At 47.7% G+C, this 16389-nt stretch overlaps 1 protein-coding gene across 2 annotated transcripts; it reads right to left on the bottom strand.

Annotated features, from left to right (window-relative positions):
• Positions 1 to 8795: 8795 nt before the first annotated feature.
• On the bottom strand, positions 8796 to 15981 carry RINL (Ras and Rab interactor like; the record flags this gene model as incomplete). 2 transcript variants are annotated; one of them, XM_082677888.1, is made up of 11 exons in its annotated part: positions 8796 to 9339; positions 10553 to 10600; positions 10683 to 10846; positions 10998 to 11129; positions 11390 to 11707; positions 12109 to 12507; positions 12593 to 12742; positions 12999 to 13063; positions 13147 to 13219; positions 14176 to 14278; positions 15534 to 15902. In XM_082677888.1, the coding sequence occupies 11 exons, from the start codon at positions 15900 to 15902 to the stop codon at positions 9304 to 9306; spliced, it is 1857 nt and encodes a 618-aa protein (XP_082534014.1). In that variant the 3' UTR covers positions 8796 to 9303. The 2 variants fall into 2 exon arrangements, with proteins under 2 accessions (XP_082534014.1, XP_082534015.1); XM_082677889.1 differs by lacking the exon at positions 8796 to 9339 and having other exon boundaries at positions 10485 to 10600; positions 15534 to 15693; positions 15893 to 15981.
• Between the last annotated feature and the right edge of the window lie 408 nt (positions 15982 to 16389).

The raw sequence follows: 16389 nt of genomic DNA, 5'->3' as shown, positions 1-16389 counted from the left end.
CGTGGTCAGGGAACTAAGATCCCTAGGGACACGGGTTCAATCCCTGGTCCGGGAAGATCCCACATGCCGCGGAGCAACCAAGCTCGTGCGCCACAACTACTGAGCCTGCGTTCTAGAGCCCGCGAGCCACAACTAGTGAGCCCGTGTGCCACAGCTACTGAAGCCCGCGCCTAGAGCCCATGCTCCACAACAAGAGAAGCCACTGCCATGAGAAGCCCGTGCACTGCAATAAAGAGTAGCCCCCGCTCGCTGCAACTAGAAGAAGCCCGCAATGAAGACCCAACGCAGCCAAAAATAAATTACAAATAAAATAAATTAATTTTTAAAAAATTTAAAAATTAAAAAAATAAAAAGAGGGGACTTCCCTGGCAGTCCAGTGGTTAAGACTTCGTGCTTCCATTGCAAGGGTGCGCAGGTTTGATCCCTGGTCAGGGAACTAAGATCCTGCAAGCCACACAGTGCGGCCCCCCAAAAAATTCTTTTTAATTAAAATAAATAAATACATTTAAAAAAGAAGAATGAATGGCTTAACCGTGAAAAAAATAAAAATTTAAAAATAAATAAATAAAATATAAATTCTCAGGAACATCAAAAAAAAAAGAAGATAATGACTAAAAAGGTAATGAATATATCCATCATCTCCAAATTTCCCCCTGCCTCTTGATAAACGCTTCATCCCTCACCCCTCCACACACACATCCCCAGACAACCACTAATCTACTTTCTATCACTGTTGGTTAGTTTGCATTTTCTAGAATGGAATTATATAGTATGTACTCTCATGTCTGGCTTTTTTCATTCAATATAATTATTTTGAGATTCATACATGTTTAACAATAATTCATCCTTTTTTTTTCCTTTCTTTCTTTTTTTTTTTTTTTTTGCAGTACGCGGGCCTCTCACTGTTGTGGCCTCTCCCGTTGCGGAGCACAGGCTCCGGACGCGCAGGCTCAGCGGCCATGGCTCACGGGCCCAGCCACTCTGCGGCATGTGGGATCTTCCCAGACCGGGGCACGAACCCGTGTCCCCTGCATCGGCAGGCAGACTCTCAACCACTGCGCCACCAGGGAAGCCCATTCATTTTATTTCTGAGTGCTGTTCCATTGTGTGGAATAGTTTATTTATCAAGTCACCACAATTTGTTTATCAAGTCACCCACTGATGGACGTTTGTGTTGTTTGCATTTTTTGGCAATTATACAAATAAAGGTGCTATGAACATCAATGTACACGTGTTTGTGTGGATATGTTTTCATTTTTTTAGTGTATATACCTAGGAGTGGAATGTCTGGATCATGTGGTAGGTATATATTTAACTTTTAAAGAAAAGTTATTTTCCAAAGTAGTTGTACCACGGTGTCCAACTACTATTACTATTAACAACAACAACAATAAAAACCGGCTGAAAATTTAGTATTTATTTTAATTCATTTATTCCTTCATTTGACAAATATTTACTGGGTACTGCTTTGTGCCGGACCCTGTTCTAGGCACTGGGGATTCAGCAGTGAACAAGGCATACAAAATTCCCACCCTCGGGGAGATGATGTTTGACTTATCCTCTCTCAGCCCAGATGATTTGGTTTTCTAGGTTGGGGCCACACACGTGCTGAGGAGCCAGATGGCCTGGTCCAAATCCTGGCTCTGCCATTTCCTAGCTATGTGGCCTTGGCAAGACCCCTTATCTCTGAGTCTTATTCTGTTAAAAGGGGGTGCTGATAATACAATCTTTACCTCCTAAGGTTGTGGCATTGTTGGTTTGCAAACTGGCCCCTGTACACAGAAGGCAAGGAGAGACCCAAGAAAGAGGCATGTCCAGATTGGTAGATGGCAGGTTTAAGAAGCAAGGGAAAGTTCATACGAACTTTTTTCATATCTTGGGCAGCCACAAGATAAGTAGATCTCCTTACCCACCTGCCAGAATCTTCAGAGTTTATATACAGAGGCCTTAACTGGGCTCAGTCACACATACCGTCGAGATGGTCTCAACAAAACCCTTCTCTCCCAAGGCTGTGTCTTTGGAACAGCTCCCACTGTGGGAAGAGTGGGCAGCGTACATTCCAAGGACAGGGGAGCGGGTGAGGAGACTCTGACTGCCCGGGCCCAGCTCTCAGGTCAACTGGCAGTCACGTGTGTCCTCTTGATGACCTCCGCCAACAGGCATACAAGCCACTAAGCATTAGCTATTATCTGTGCTGGGGGGTGGGGGGAGCCAGAGAATAAACAGACAAAACATACATTGTCCCTTAATGAGCGTGAAATAGTGGCTTATAGTGGCTTTGATTTGCATTTCCCTAATTATTAGTGACGTTCATTATCTTTTCATGTGCCTATCAGCCACTTGCATATCTTTTTTGGAGAAATATCTATTTAAGTCCTTTGCTCATTTAAAAATTGGATTGTAGGGAATTCCCTGGCAGTCCAGTGGTTAGGATCTCTGTGCTTCCACTGCCCAGGGGAGAGCTGGGGGCACCGGGCCCGGGTTCGATCCCTGGTCGGGAAACTAAGATCCCGCAAGCCATGCAGCGTGGCCAATAAATAAATAAACAAACAAACAAATAAAATTGGATTTTTGTGGGGTTTTTGCTGAGTTTTAGGAATTCTATACGTATTCTGGATATTGACCCTTTATGATTTGCAGATATTTTCTCCCATTCCGTGGGTTGATGTAACACTCTGTTGATTGTTTCCTTTCATGCACACTTTTAAATTTTGATGTAGTCCAATTAACTTTTTTTTGTTGTTGCCCGTTCTTTTGGCATCACACCCAAGAAATTATTGCCAAATCCAATATCATGAAGCTTTTCCCCTATGTTTTCTTCTAAGAGTTTTATAGTTTTGACATTTAGGTCTTTGATCCATTTTAGGTTAATCTTTATATAGGGTGTTAGATAAGGGTCCAACATCATTCTTTTTTGCACGTGGATATCCATCCAGTTTCCCCAATACCATTCGTTGAAAAAACTGTCCTTTCCCCATTGAATGATATGGACACCCTTGTCGAAAATCATTTGACCATACGTGCCAGGGTTTATTTCTAGAATTTGCATTTTTAACAAGTTGCTGTTGAAAACCATTGATATATAGTATCAGATTGTTGCAGGAAGGGGGACCCCTTCCAGGGCCCAAGAGAGGGCTCTTGTCTAATACTCAGAAATGAATTGTCCGAGGAGAAATACACGCTGCAAAGCAAAAGACTGTATTGGAGAGGGGCATCCGGGTGGAGAGCAGCAGGGTTAGGGAACCCAGGAGAACTGCTCTGCCACGTGGCTCACAGTCTCTGGTTTTATAATAGGGTTAGTTTCCAGGTTGTCCCTGGCCAATCATTTTGACTCAGGGTCCTTCCTGGTGGCGCGCACATCACTCAGCCTAGATGGATTCCAGTGTGAGCGTTTCTGGGAGGTTGGCAGGATATATCATCTCTTCCCTCCACCTTTTGGCCCCTCCCAAACTTTTCTGGGCTGGTTTTACGAGAGATACTATGGGCGGGCACGTCCTCCCTCCTTTCAGCCCCTCCCGAATTCTCCCAGTTAGTTTTCAGTGGCAGCACCTCGTTCTTTACTAGGACCTTCTGTTGTGAGACAACTCAGGCAAGCGGTTATCATCCTGCCTGGCCAAGCTGGGCGGTTTTGGTCAACAGCTCCCTAACAAGATTAACAATAAAACAGGAAGGGAGGCTGTACTTTTTGAGAAGTAATAGAAAAGGTGATAGTTGAGCAAAGCCCTGCAAAACACAAGGGAGTCAGACAAGCGTGCGTCTGGGGAAGACGTTCCAGGTGAGGCAGGAGGGACGGGGGCAGGGCACAACTGTTAAAAGAATGACGCAGCCATTTGAGAATACAACAAAAACTAGTTAGAATCAACTAGGCCAGAGATGGCAGAAGATGTGACTTCCCATAAACCTTGAGCCCCATTATATGCTCATTGTAATACATAAGCATATGCTAAAAGACACACCCACAGGTGCCATGACAGTTCTGAGGCTGACCAAAAAAGGTCAAAAAATGGGCAGTGGCCCAATTCGTGGAAACCCCTGCCCCTTCCCCAAAATAGTTAGACTATTCCTTCTACTCATTAGCATATGAAATTACCCAGCCTTTAAAAACCAACTACCCCCCACGCCACCTGAGATGGTCCACATTCTGCCTATGGAATGTGTGTCTCTCTAAATAAAAAATAAAATAGTGTTTCTTGCAAACCTAATTTCTGGTCTGAGAGATAGACCTCTGAGATCTATTTTTAAAATTCCCTTCTGGCTGCCACGTGGGTGGGTATCGCAGAGGATCCCCAGGACTTGGAACCAGGAGGCAGAGGGAGGCTGGGGCTGGACCAGGATGGGGCTGTGGAAAGGGAGGATGGGGTGGGAGGGAGTGGGGAGAGGAAGGGTGCAGGACGAGGCTCAGGCTTTGGCTGGCCTAGGGACCAGGGGATCGGGGGGCCCCCTGAGATGGGCACTAGAAGGAATGGGTTTCAGGGAGATGCTGTGGCCAGTTTGGGACACCGTGGGAATGGGAGGCCAAGAGGAAGCATCCAGCACGAAGCCCAGAGCTCCAAAGTGTAGCCAAAGCCCTAAACCAGTGATACCCCAAACATCAGCCATTTGGTTTCACTTTCCCATACTTTGCCTCATATCCACGCATCACCTGTACGCTTAGCTACTTAATCATTTTCTTTAAATCGATTCACTGTTTTTTTTAAAAAATTCAACACATTTATTTATACAGGAAACATCATTTTACTCCAGGAAGTGGAAAACAGCCATGAATAGAATATAATAGTACAAATAAATCCAATGATTCAGCAAGGATCAAAAAGAGGTGGGGCTTCCCTGGTGGCGCAGTGGTTGAGAATCTGCCTGCTAATGCATGGGACACGGGTTCGAGCCCTGGTCTGGGAGGATCTCACATGCTGCGGAGCAACTAGGTCCATGAGCCACAACTACTGAGCCTGCGCGTCTCGAGCCTGTGCTCCGCAACAAGAGAGGCCGCGATAGTGAGAGGCCTGCGCACTGCGATGAAGAGTGGCCCCCGCTTGCCGCAACTAGAGAAAGCCCTCGCACAGAAACGAAGACCCAACACAGCAAAAATAAATAAATAAATTAATAAACTCCTACCCCCAATATCTAAAAAAAAAAAAAAAAAGGTGCTGAAAGCATTGGGTAAAAAAGTTGTTGGGGGACAGGTTATTCACAGGGTCTCAATGTACCACCTACGGATAACATCATAATTCAAATGGGAAGAAATCTGACAGTCACTTCCTATTATGGGCTGAACTGTGTGTCCCCACCAAACTCATATGTTGAAGTCCTAACCCCCAGTACCTCCAAATGTGACTATGTTTGGAGAAAAAGCCTTTAAGAGGTGAAAATGAAATCATATGGGCAGGCCCTGATGCAACGTGAGTGGTGTTCTTATACGAAGAAGAGATTAGGACACAGACACACACAAAAGAAAGACCATATGAAGCAAAGGGAGAAAATGGGCATCTTCAAGCCAAGGAGAGAGGCCTCAGAATGAAATCAGCCCTACTGACCCCTTAATAGACTTCCAGCCTCCAGATCCATGAGAAAACAAATCTCTGTTCTTTAACCACCCAGTCTGTGGTATTCTGCTACAGCAGTCCAATCAAACTAATATACTCTTTAACTCAATGGGCAAACTTAGCATCACAGATCACGGGGTGCCTGATGGGAGGTACTGAGAAGGACCAAGCCTCACCTCCACAGTATTCTTCATTTAACTGCAGGACTGGAATCTAATCGTGAAGAAACATCAGACAAATCCAGCAAGTGGGGCTGTCCACAAGACATACTCACGCAGGATATAAAGAGCTTCCACAACTCAACAACAACAGCAAAACAAATAACCCGATTTAATTATGAGCAAAAGACTTGAATAAACGTTTCTCCAAAGAAGATGTACAAATGGCCAGCAAGCATATGAAAAGATGCCTAACGTCACTAATCATTAGGAAAATGCAAGCCCAAACTACAGTGGTAATCACCTTACACCCATTAGGATGGCTACTATCCAAAAAAGAGAAAAGTAAGTGTTGGCATGGAGGTAGAGAAATCAGAACCCTTGTGCATTCTTGGTCGGAATGTAAAGTAGTGCAGCTGTTCAGGAAAACAGCCTAGAGATAAACTGTTAAAAAATTAATTTTAATTAAATTAAAAACTGTTGTAAAACATTAAACATAGAATTACCATATGATCTGGCTATGCTACTTTTGGGTATATATCCAAAAGAAATGTAAGCAAGATTTCAAAAAAGATATTTGCACCCTCTTGTTCATTGCAGTATTACAATAGTCAAGAGGTGGAAGCAACCCAGTTGTCCACAGAAGGATGACTAGATAAGCAAAATGTGATATATACAAACAATGGAATGTTATTCAGTCTTTTAAAAGATGGAGGACTTCTCTGGTGGTCCAGCGATTAAGACTCCACGCTTCAACTACCAGGGACATGGGTTTGATCCCTGGTCGGGGAACTAAGATCCCGCATGCCGTGTGGTACAGCCAGAAAGAAAGAAAAAAAAGAAAAGTTTAGGGCTTCCCTGGTGGCGCAGTGGTTGAGAGTCTGCCTGCCGATGCAGGGGACATGGGTTCGTGCCCCGGTCCGGGAGGATCCCACATGCCGTGGAGCTGCTGGGCCCGTGAGCCATGGCCGCTGGGCCCGCGCATCTGGAGCCTGTGCTCCGCGGCGGGAGAGACCACAGCAGTGAGAGGCCCGCGTACTGCAAAAAAAAAAAAAAAGTTTAAAAGATGGAAATCCTGTCCTATGCTACAACATGGATGAGGCTTGAGGACTTTATGCTTAGTGAAATAAACCAGTTCACCAAGAGACAAATGCTGTATGATTTCACTTACATGAGATATCTAGAGGTGTCAAAATCATGGGAACAGAAATTAGAACGATGGTTGCCTGATGCTGGGGGGAAGGGGAAATAGAAGCTGTGTTCAATGGGTAGTTTTAGATTTAAAAGATGAAAACGTTCCAGAGATCTGTTACACAACAATGTGAATATAGTTAATACTACTGAACTGCACACTTATAAATGTGTAAGATGGGGGATGTCCCTGGTGGTCCAGTAGTTGACTCTGAGCTTCCAGTGCAGTGGGTTCGGGTCGCATCCCTGGTTGGGGAACTAAGATGCCACATGCGGCATGGCCAAAAAACAAAAACAAACAAACAGAAAAAGAAAAAAGTGTAGGGACTTCCCTGGTGGCGCAGTGGTTAAGAATCTGCCTGCCAATGCAGGGAACATGGGTTCGAGCCCTGGTCTGGGAAGATCCCACAGGCTGTGGAGCAACTAAGCCCACGACCCACAGCTACTGAAGCCCACGCGCCTAGAGCCCGTGCTCCGCAACAAGAGAAGCCACTGCAGTGAGAAGCCCGTGCACCACAACGAAGACTAGTCCTTGCTCGCCCCAACTAGAGAAAGCCCGCCTGCAGCAACGAGGAACCAATACAGCCAAAAATAAATAAATAAAAATTTAAAAAAGATAAGAGCGTAAATTATATATTTTTGCTACAATTTAAAATAAATAAATACATATGTACATACATAAACACATAATAAACCAATGAAATTCTTGATGCCCTGCTTGCCCTGGAGGTCAGCTCCTTCTTACAGGACATGACCCCTCCCATCTCCTGGGGTCTGACCACCCCCCTCAGTGCTGTATGAACATAAGATCAGATACTGTGTCCTGCAGTCTCTCCAATCCCTTCTTCCTGCTTCACTGCCTAATGCAGCCATCCTCAAGGTTCTTGGCTTTCAAAAACAATTGTGAAAAAACTCTATTCCCTGGGACATTTTTCAGTTGACATCTAAAATTACAGCATTTTGATCATTATAAAATGTAAAATTTTAATGGCAATGCATCTCTTCATTAGATGGATTAAGAGGGATTTTCCTATTTTTCTAGTAGACAAATGTCCTTGTTGCTGGAATGAGGTTGAGTATTAATTCTACTCTTATTTTTCCTTTTCATTAATAGTGCTGAGACTCTGTAAGTTTCCTGGGGCTGGTGTAACGAATGACTACAAACTCGGTGGCTTAAAACAACAGAAATTTATTCTCCTCCAGTTCCGGAGGCCAGAAATTAAACATCAGTATCACTGGGCTGAAATCAAGGTGTCAGCTGGGCCACACTTGTTCTGCAGGCTCCGTTCCTTGCCTCTTCCAGCTTCTGGAAAGTGTTCCTTGGCTTGTGGCCACATCACTCCAATCTGCAAGGCCAACATTTTCAGATCTCTCTCTGCTCTGCCTTTATAGTGCCTTCTCCTGTTTGTGTCAAGTCTTCCTTTGCCTTCCTTTTATAAGGACACATGTGGTTGCGTTTAGAGCCCCCCTCGATATTCCAGGATAATCCCTCCATTTTAATCCTTAATTTGGGACTTCCCTGGAGGTCCAGTGGATAGGACCCAGCGCTTTCACTGTCATGGGCCCAGGTTCAATCCCTGGTCTGGGAGCTAAGATCCCGCAAGCCTCAGGGCGTGGGGAAAAAAAATCCTTAATTTGATAACATCTGCAAAGACCCCTTTCCAAATAAGGTAACATTCACGGATTCCAGAGATTAGGACATGGATATCTTTGCGGGGAGCCATTTTCAGCCTACCACAGAAAATGTGTTCATTGAACAAGTATTTATTGAACACCTACTGTGTGCCAGGCATTTGTCTAGGCACTGAGGATACAGCTATGAACAGAACAGAGATCCACAGCCTCCTGGAGCTGACGTCCTAAGGCTGTACTCACTGTTTAAAAATGGTAGCTACAGGCCCTGAGTGGCTATTGAGCACTTGAGATGTGCTGCAGTGTAAAACACACTGGAATTTGAAGATTTAGGATACACACAAAAAGAATGTTAAATATCTCAATAATTCAAAAATATTGATTACATGTTGAAGGGATATAATGGGTTAAATTGGATATGTTATTAAAGTTAAATTCACTCGTTTCTTTTTATTTTTTTTATTTTTATTTTTCTCTTTTTTTTTTCTTTTTATTTTTTAATGTAGCTATGAGAGTATTTAGAATTACATGTGTAGCTTGTATTCTATTTCTATTGGACAGCACTGTCCTAAGGGGAGGGAGAAGATTATGGACAATTAACACAGTAAATAAGTATATTATATGGAATGACTGGAAGTGAAAGCTTCTATGGAAAAAAAAAGATCAGGGTAGGGGAGTGTTTCCTATGGCTGCTGTAACAAATTACCACAAACTTAGTGGCTTAAAAAAACACCCATTTATTACCTGTTGCAGTTCTAAAGGTCAGATGTCCAAAATGTGTCTTAGGGTCTAAAATCAAAGGCTGAACTTGAGTGGACCTAGAGATTATCATATTAAGTGAAGTAAGTCAGACAGAGAAAGACAAATGTCATGTGGTATCACTTATATGTGGAATCCCTTCCCCCCAAAAAGATACAAATGAACTTATTTACAAAACAGAAAGAGACTCACAGACATAGAAAACAAACTAATGGTTACCAAAAGGGATAGCAGAGGTAGGGAGGGAGGGAGAGATAAATTAGGAGTTTGGGATTAATATATATACACTACTATACATAAAATAGGTAAACAACAAGGACCTACTGTATAGCACAGGGAACTATACTCAATATTTTGTAATAACCTATAATGGAAAGGAATCTGAAAAAGAATATATATATACATAACTGAATCACTTTGCTGTACACTTGAAACTAACACAACATTGTAAATTAACTATACTTTAATTAAAAAAAAACAAAATCGAAAGCTGAGTTCCTTTTGGAGGTTCCAGGGGGAAATCCATTCCTTGTCTTTTTCAGCTTCTAGAGGATGCCTACATTGTTTGGCTCCTGGACACATCACTCCGACCTCTGCTTGCATCATCACATCTCTTCCTCTGAATCTGACCCCACTGCCTCCCTCTAATAAGGACCCTGGGGATTACATCGGGCCCACCTGAATCCAGGGTAATCTTCCCATCACAAGACCCTTAATTTTTTTTTTTTTTTGGCCGCACCCCACGGTATGCGGAACTTCCCCCACCAGGGATCGAACCCCCAGCTCCCACAGTGGAAGCGCGGAGTCTTAACCCCTGGACCACCAGAGAAGTCCAAGATCCTTAATTTAATCACATCTGTAAAGTCCCTTTTACCACTTAAGGTAACATATTCACAGAGTATGGAGATTAGGGGGTGAACATCTTGGGGGGGCATTATTCTGTTTACCACAGAAAGGGCAAGCCAGAGAAGCTGTGGTTTTAGACAGGGGTGTCTGGAAGAGAGCCTCACTGAGAAGGTGACATCTGCCTAAAGATCTGAAGGAAGGGAGGGAAGGAGCAGTGTGGATATCCGGGAATGGCATTCCAGGAAGCAGGGACAGCCAATGCAAAGGCTCAGAGGTCTTCCCTCAGACCCGTTTCCTTTTCCTGGGAGCCCCTCCTTCTTGCTGCCTCTAGTCTAAACTACAGGGGTCAGAAGTTGGTGCTGCCCTAGGTGCCTCCCGAATCTTGCTTGCGGAGCAGAAGGGTCTGAGACTCTAATCATCACTGGCCTCTTGCACAATCTCTATTGCCCATGGTTCCTCAAAGGGCAACTTGGCCTGTGGGGAGAGGCAGGAGCCTGGGTCAGAAAGGCAACAGATCCAGCCCTCCCCTCCACCCGCAGTCCAGAGGGGCGATCACCTGGGCTTCGGTGGGGCTCTGTCTATGCAGCGTCCGCCTGCGGTGCCACTGGCGCAGGGAGGCCCGGGCCTCAGAGCTGAGCCCCTGGGGCGCGCGGACCGTGTCGGGCTGGTAGTGGGCAATGTGGTACAGGGCCCCAAACCACGTGGTCAGGTAGTACCCGGCTAGGGGCAAGAAGGGGAGGTCAGTGCAGTCCCCTCAGGTTCCCTGGCCGCCTGCAGGCTCCCTGCAGGTTGACCGCCTTCCCTCCCGCTGCAGGCGGGCGGCCTAGGGCGCCCCCTCTTGGGTCCCGGCGTTCTGGGGCTGGGGCGTCACCCTCTCCCCGTAGCTCGTCCGGATCCAAGAGCTCCATGAGAAACTCCACGTCAAGCTGAGTCTCCCCAATGTCCGGACTCCAGATTAGTTCCTCTGTTAGCGCTGGCAGGAAGGCGTCGGCCCCCAGGGGCTCTAGGGGAGCCGGAGGACAGGCTCTGGGGTGGACGGGGCGTGCAGGCACCTTCCATCCGATCCCCAGAACCGCAAGTGCTGGCTGCCCTTCCACTTTGCCGGGCATGCAAACGCCCGTTACTAGATTCCCGCGGCCCGCGTAGACGCCTCCTGCTAGAGCATGCCATCTTCCCCTCCACGTGTGCACGGGAGCCTTCTACCTGGCTCCTGTAACCCTCAAGCCACTCCACATTCAGGTAGACTCAAGACTCCTCCTTTACCTTGGTTTTCGTCCCGAGCCAGGCCCTCGTAGACGTCACTGCACACCGCCAGCAGGAGCGACACCTTGCGGCGTGGGGCGCAGGCTGAGTGGAGGCGCGCCAGGCGCGCGTGGATGCGGCTTCGCAGGGCGGGGACGGGGCCCCGCCTCTCATGCCCCGCCCCCTGAGCTCCCGGAGGCCCCGCCTCCGCCCGCAGGGCTATCTGTCGCCGCCGCAGTTGCCGCAGAGCTGGGGCGCGGAGCGTGCGGAGTCGAGTCCACAGGGCCGGCTTCAGAGGCGCCAGCACCGCCCGGCACAGGGCCGCCTCCACCGCGGGGCCTGCAGGGGTTGAGATGGGTGAAGGAAGGGTCGTCAGGCTGACCTATGCCTACCCTCTCTCTCCAGCGACCCATCCTCGCCAACCGCAACACCTTCCTAGCCTGTGGCCACCCACTTGTGTAGACTTAGGTGTGAGCACGTGTGGAAGGAGCCTGGGTGTGAACGAGCGCGTGGGAGAGAGAGTATGGCTGTCACACGTGTGTGAGATGGAGCAGTGGTGAACAGAATAGGTATTATTACATGTAGGAAAGGGCGTGTGAGTAGAAAAGGAAACAGGTATGCACACAGATGGAGAGAAGGAAGTTGGGTGTGAACACCTATGTAGGGCCAAGAGATGGCAAACGTGAACCTGTGCGGGTTGGGAGAGTGGCCCTAAGTTCCCTCTCAGCCCTCCTCATTACCTAGATCCTCGTCCTTCTGGGGGGCCCCGGGAGCCCTGCTCTCAAAGACAGCCCTGACATCGGGGTCCTTTGCTAAGTGATCTTGGAGGTCAGCAAGGAGGTGCCGCATATCCTGAAGCAGCTCTGTGGCCGGGTCCCCAGGCCTGTGGGGACCTTCAGCCTCTGAGGTGAGGCGCACCCGAAAGCCCCGGAACTGCCTGGCCACGTAGCTGCTCCGGGCCCTGGCTAGAGCCCGGATGTGACGCGTGAGCGCATCCTCAGCTCCCTCTTCTTCATCTTTGTAGTCATCCTCCTTCTTCTCTTCCACTAGGCTGGCCAGAGCTGGCCTAGGATGGTGTACTTCTGGGCTGAGTGGGCCTTCCACCCAGGAGACCTGGTGAGGGGCTGGGGTCCTGGGGGCTGATGGGGAGAGAGGGTTGAGTTCCACAAAACAGTGGCGGCAGCTCCTTCATCCCTCAGGGGCCCGGGGCCCTGCTCATCTAACCTGGACCATGTCTCTCGGCAGTCTCTGGAGTTGTCTCTGGGGGCGTCTGCTCCATCTCCCACCCTCTGTGGGTCTCCAGGTAGAGCTTGTTCACCACAAAGAACACCCTCCCTGAGGTGTTGAGTTGGATGCTGCCAATCTGCAGAGGATCTGGGGGCCAGCAGAAGTGAGGTGTCCCAGATGTCCAAGGGGCCAGCCTTAGTGTCCAGCTTCGTTACTGGAAGAACTGAGGCTTGGTCCCTGGCACCTCCTCATTCGGGCCCAGGAGTCGAGCACCCCCCCCACCTTTCTCAAACCCCAGCCTTATCTTCCCTCGAACCCTGTAGTTTGGTCCCTCAAGTACCATCCTCCTGGACTAAGGAGGTGGAAAGGTGGCCTCTTCCTCCATTAGAGAATCATGCCTCACCTGTGTTTTGGTCTCCAGGCCCTAGAGTGGGAGGGGGCAAGAGCAGTGTTCTGGGCAAAACATCCCTGAGAAAAAATGAGGAGTCACAGTATGGGTGAGGTGTCATAGGGAAGGATCCCCCTTAGCCCTTTTGAAAGGTGACCTGTACCTGCTGGCTGATAGGAAGGCCAGGAGATGGGGCAGGTCTGACATGCAGAGGTTAGAGGACTCCAGAGACACACCTGCGGGGAGAGGGCAAGGAGGAACAAGTTAGAAAACTTGAGGGGTAGCAGCCTTCTTTTCCCTGGGACTCTCCCTTCCCCAGTCCTGCAGGTCCCCCAAGAACCTTCAGAACAAGGAAATTTCTACCCTTGCAGTCCCTATCTTTTCCTGTGACTTTAGGCTTGCATTCCACTTATGCCACCAAATAGGATTCATTCATTAGACAAATATTTATTGAGCACCTATTCATTTTCAGGCACTAGGGATACAGTTGTCAAAAGGCAGATACATTCTCTGTCTTCCTGTAGTTTACCTTTTAGTGGAGGGAGACAAAAATGAATGAGTAAACAAATAAAGATAAGTGTATAATGTATTGAGTGCTATGAATGAAATGGAGTGATTGAAAGTGACCAGGGCTCTCATTAGCTGTGGTGGCCAAGGAAGATTACATTTCTACAGAGGCCTAAACGATGGAGACTAAACTAACCATTCAAGGAAGGGCATTCATGCAGGAAACAAATACAAAGGCCCTGAAGTTAGGACACATTTAGCATGCTCAAGAAACAGAGAAAACAGTGTGTCTAGAGTAGAGAGAATGAAGGGCTGTAGATGGAGAGGTGGGCAGGAGCTAATCATTCATCACCTTATAGGCCATGATGGGCTGTAAGGAGTTTAATGTTTATCTAAAGATGTTGCATGTCCTTTGCAGGGTTTAGGGCAGGAATGTATAACATCTGATTGATGTTTGAAAATATCACTCTGGCTGCCGTGTTCAGAATGGAAGAAAAGGGTGGGAGCAGGAAGACCAGAGAGGAGGCTACTGAAATTGTCTGGGCAAGAGGTGATGGTGGCTAGGATTAGGGTGATGGAGGTAGAGAGCATTGGGGAGATTCAGGAGATATTTTAGAATTAAAACTGACCAATCTTGGTGATAAATTTGCTGTGGACTGCAAACTTGGGGGTATAGGCTCCTCACCTCCAGGAAGCTTCAGGATCTGGTAGGTGTTGATTTCCCCTGGTGAAGGTCCTGTCCTCAACACAAGGACCTGTCTGGGATCATGTCCTATGACCAGGAAACTCTGGGGGAATGGAGGCAAAGTTCAGCTTGAAGAGGATTTGTGCCTGCCTAGCATCCATTGCCCTTATTTGGGGTTCCACACCTCAAATTTCCTTTAGAAAACTCTCTACTCCACTCTCTACTCTAGGTCCTGTGGGTGACTAACTCTCCATCAAGCCCTAGGGGTGGGTCCATGACCTGACCTAGCCAATAGGATTGACAGTGTTCTCTGACCACTGTGATTGGTTCAGAGATGGGCACGTGCACCAAGCTCAGCCAATGGAAATCTTCCACAGGATTTTTGCTGGAGCTCTTTGGAAAGAGGCCTCTTTTTACACTGAGGTTGCTAAGCTGGCGAGATGTGGCCCTGAGCTGGGGCCAGCCATCTCTCTAACTACAAAGAGAAAGCCTCCCTGAGGAGGAAACTGTGGTATACCTGTTAGTTGCTTTATCCAGATCTATTCCCTATTCCTTGCAGAACTCCAGCTTTATTCAGGGATAATGATTGATGTAGGCAGTGGTTCTCACCTCTGTATAACTCCCAGGTGAGCTGTTAAAAATGTTGCTACCTGGGCCTTATCCGTATATTCTGAATCAATTGTGAAGGCTTTTGTTTTTCCTAGTAAAAGAAAACAATGCAACTGGTGCCTCCTTTCTGCCTTCCTCCTGCCTGGAGTGCACACATGTGCTTGGGTCTGGGGCAGCCACTGGACGACCATGAGGGAAGTCCAGGAGAATTGCAGAGAAGATGGCCTTGATGTCACCCGAGGAGCAGAACTGGAGCCTGCAGCTACCTTTCTGGTTATGTTAGAAAGATAAATGCCTATTTATCTAAGCTATTATAGAACAAGTGTTTACTTGCATCCCCAAATATGTAGAATTCCCTGCAGTTTAAAGCAAAGCCAAGGGAATTCCCTGGCGGTCCAGTGGTTAGGATTCTGCGCTTTCACTGCTGAGGGCCCAGGTTCAACGCCTGGCCAGGGAACTAAGACCCTACAAGCCTTGTGGCAAAACAAAAACAAACAAAAAAAAAGGGAAAAACAGAAAAACAAAGCCAAGAAGTGGAATGAAGAGAAATGTATACATTGTCTGATGTTCAGGATCCAGACATTCCTGAAATTACTTTTACTTCTGGGCTTTTCAGTCATTTGAATCAATAAGTAGCCTTTCAGTTTGCCTGGTCTGTGTTGTGGTTGTCACTAGCAACCAGCAGGGTCCGAACTGATTCAGAGTGTCATGGGGAGGGTCAGAGAGGGTCCCCGGCTGTGAGCACTTACCCCTGGTGGCCACAGCTCCAGAAGGGCTTTTGCATCCTGGGCATCCAGCTCTGGGATCTGCCACACCCCCCATGTCCTCTGAAGGCGAAGGAGTGGCTCTGGGGTCCCAAGGACTCTTAAGGGGGTCTCACCTGCTCCATTCGCCTGTGATGGGATTAGTCTGGGACACGCAGGGACCAGGAGACCAGGGGACAGAGGAAGGCAGTTGGACACTGAGATGGGGTCAAAGGTACAGGAAGGGGAAGCCCAGGGGCAAAGGGTCAGAGATGGGGTTCTGGGTCCTGTGGCGGGTGGGAACTGGATGGAAGGGGCTTCTGAATCCAGGGGCAGGAGCTGGAGACAGCCCCAGCAGCCCTCACCTCTCCCCATCGGTGGGGCCTGCTGAGGCCTTGTCCTCTGGCTGTACCATCATCCTCAGGTTGCAGAAGGCCAGTGAGCCATGGTCTGGCCTCTGGCAGGGAGGAAGATAAGTCTATTTACAACCCGCATGGCAGAGACCTCGACCAATCAGAATGGACTTGAGACCCGTCGCTGTGCCAGGTATTAATTCTTTATTTGCTGGATGGTGGGGCGATCTGGGGATCCCAGGAGTCTTGAGTCTTGACGTAGTGGGGGAGGAAGATGACTCAAACTGATAGCTATTTACCAAGCGGTAGGGTAATATTTCAGATTATAACATCCGGTGCAGCCTTATGAATGTGGACCAGCTAACTAACAACCTTGTCAAAATACAGTGCCCGGAAAAGGGCTCTGCCCACAGCAGGCACTCTGTAACGGTGACAAATGTTATACCACATTTCCTCTCCCTCCCTTCCCAGACCACAGAGGAGCCCTCAGATATTTTCTCCCAACGTTT

The sequence above is a fragment of the Grampus griseus genome (genome assembly GCF_964374135.1).
Source record: "Grampus griseus genome assembly, chromosome: 19".
Taxonomy (NCBI): Eukaryota; Metazoa; Chordata; class Mammalia; order Artiodactyla; family Delphinidae; genus Grampus; species Grampus griseus.
This window is presented reverse-complemented; position numbering and strand designations above follow the sequence as displayed.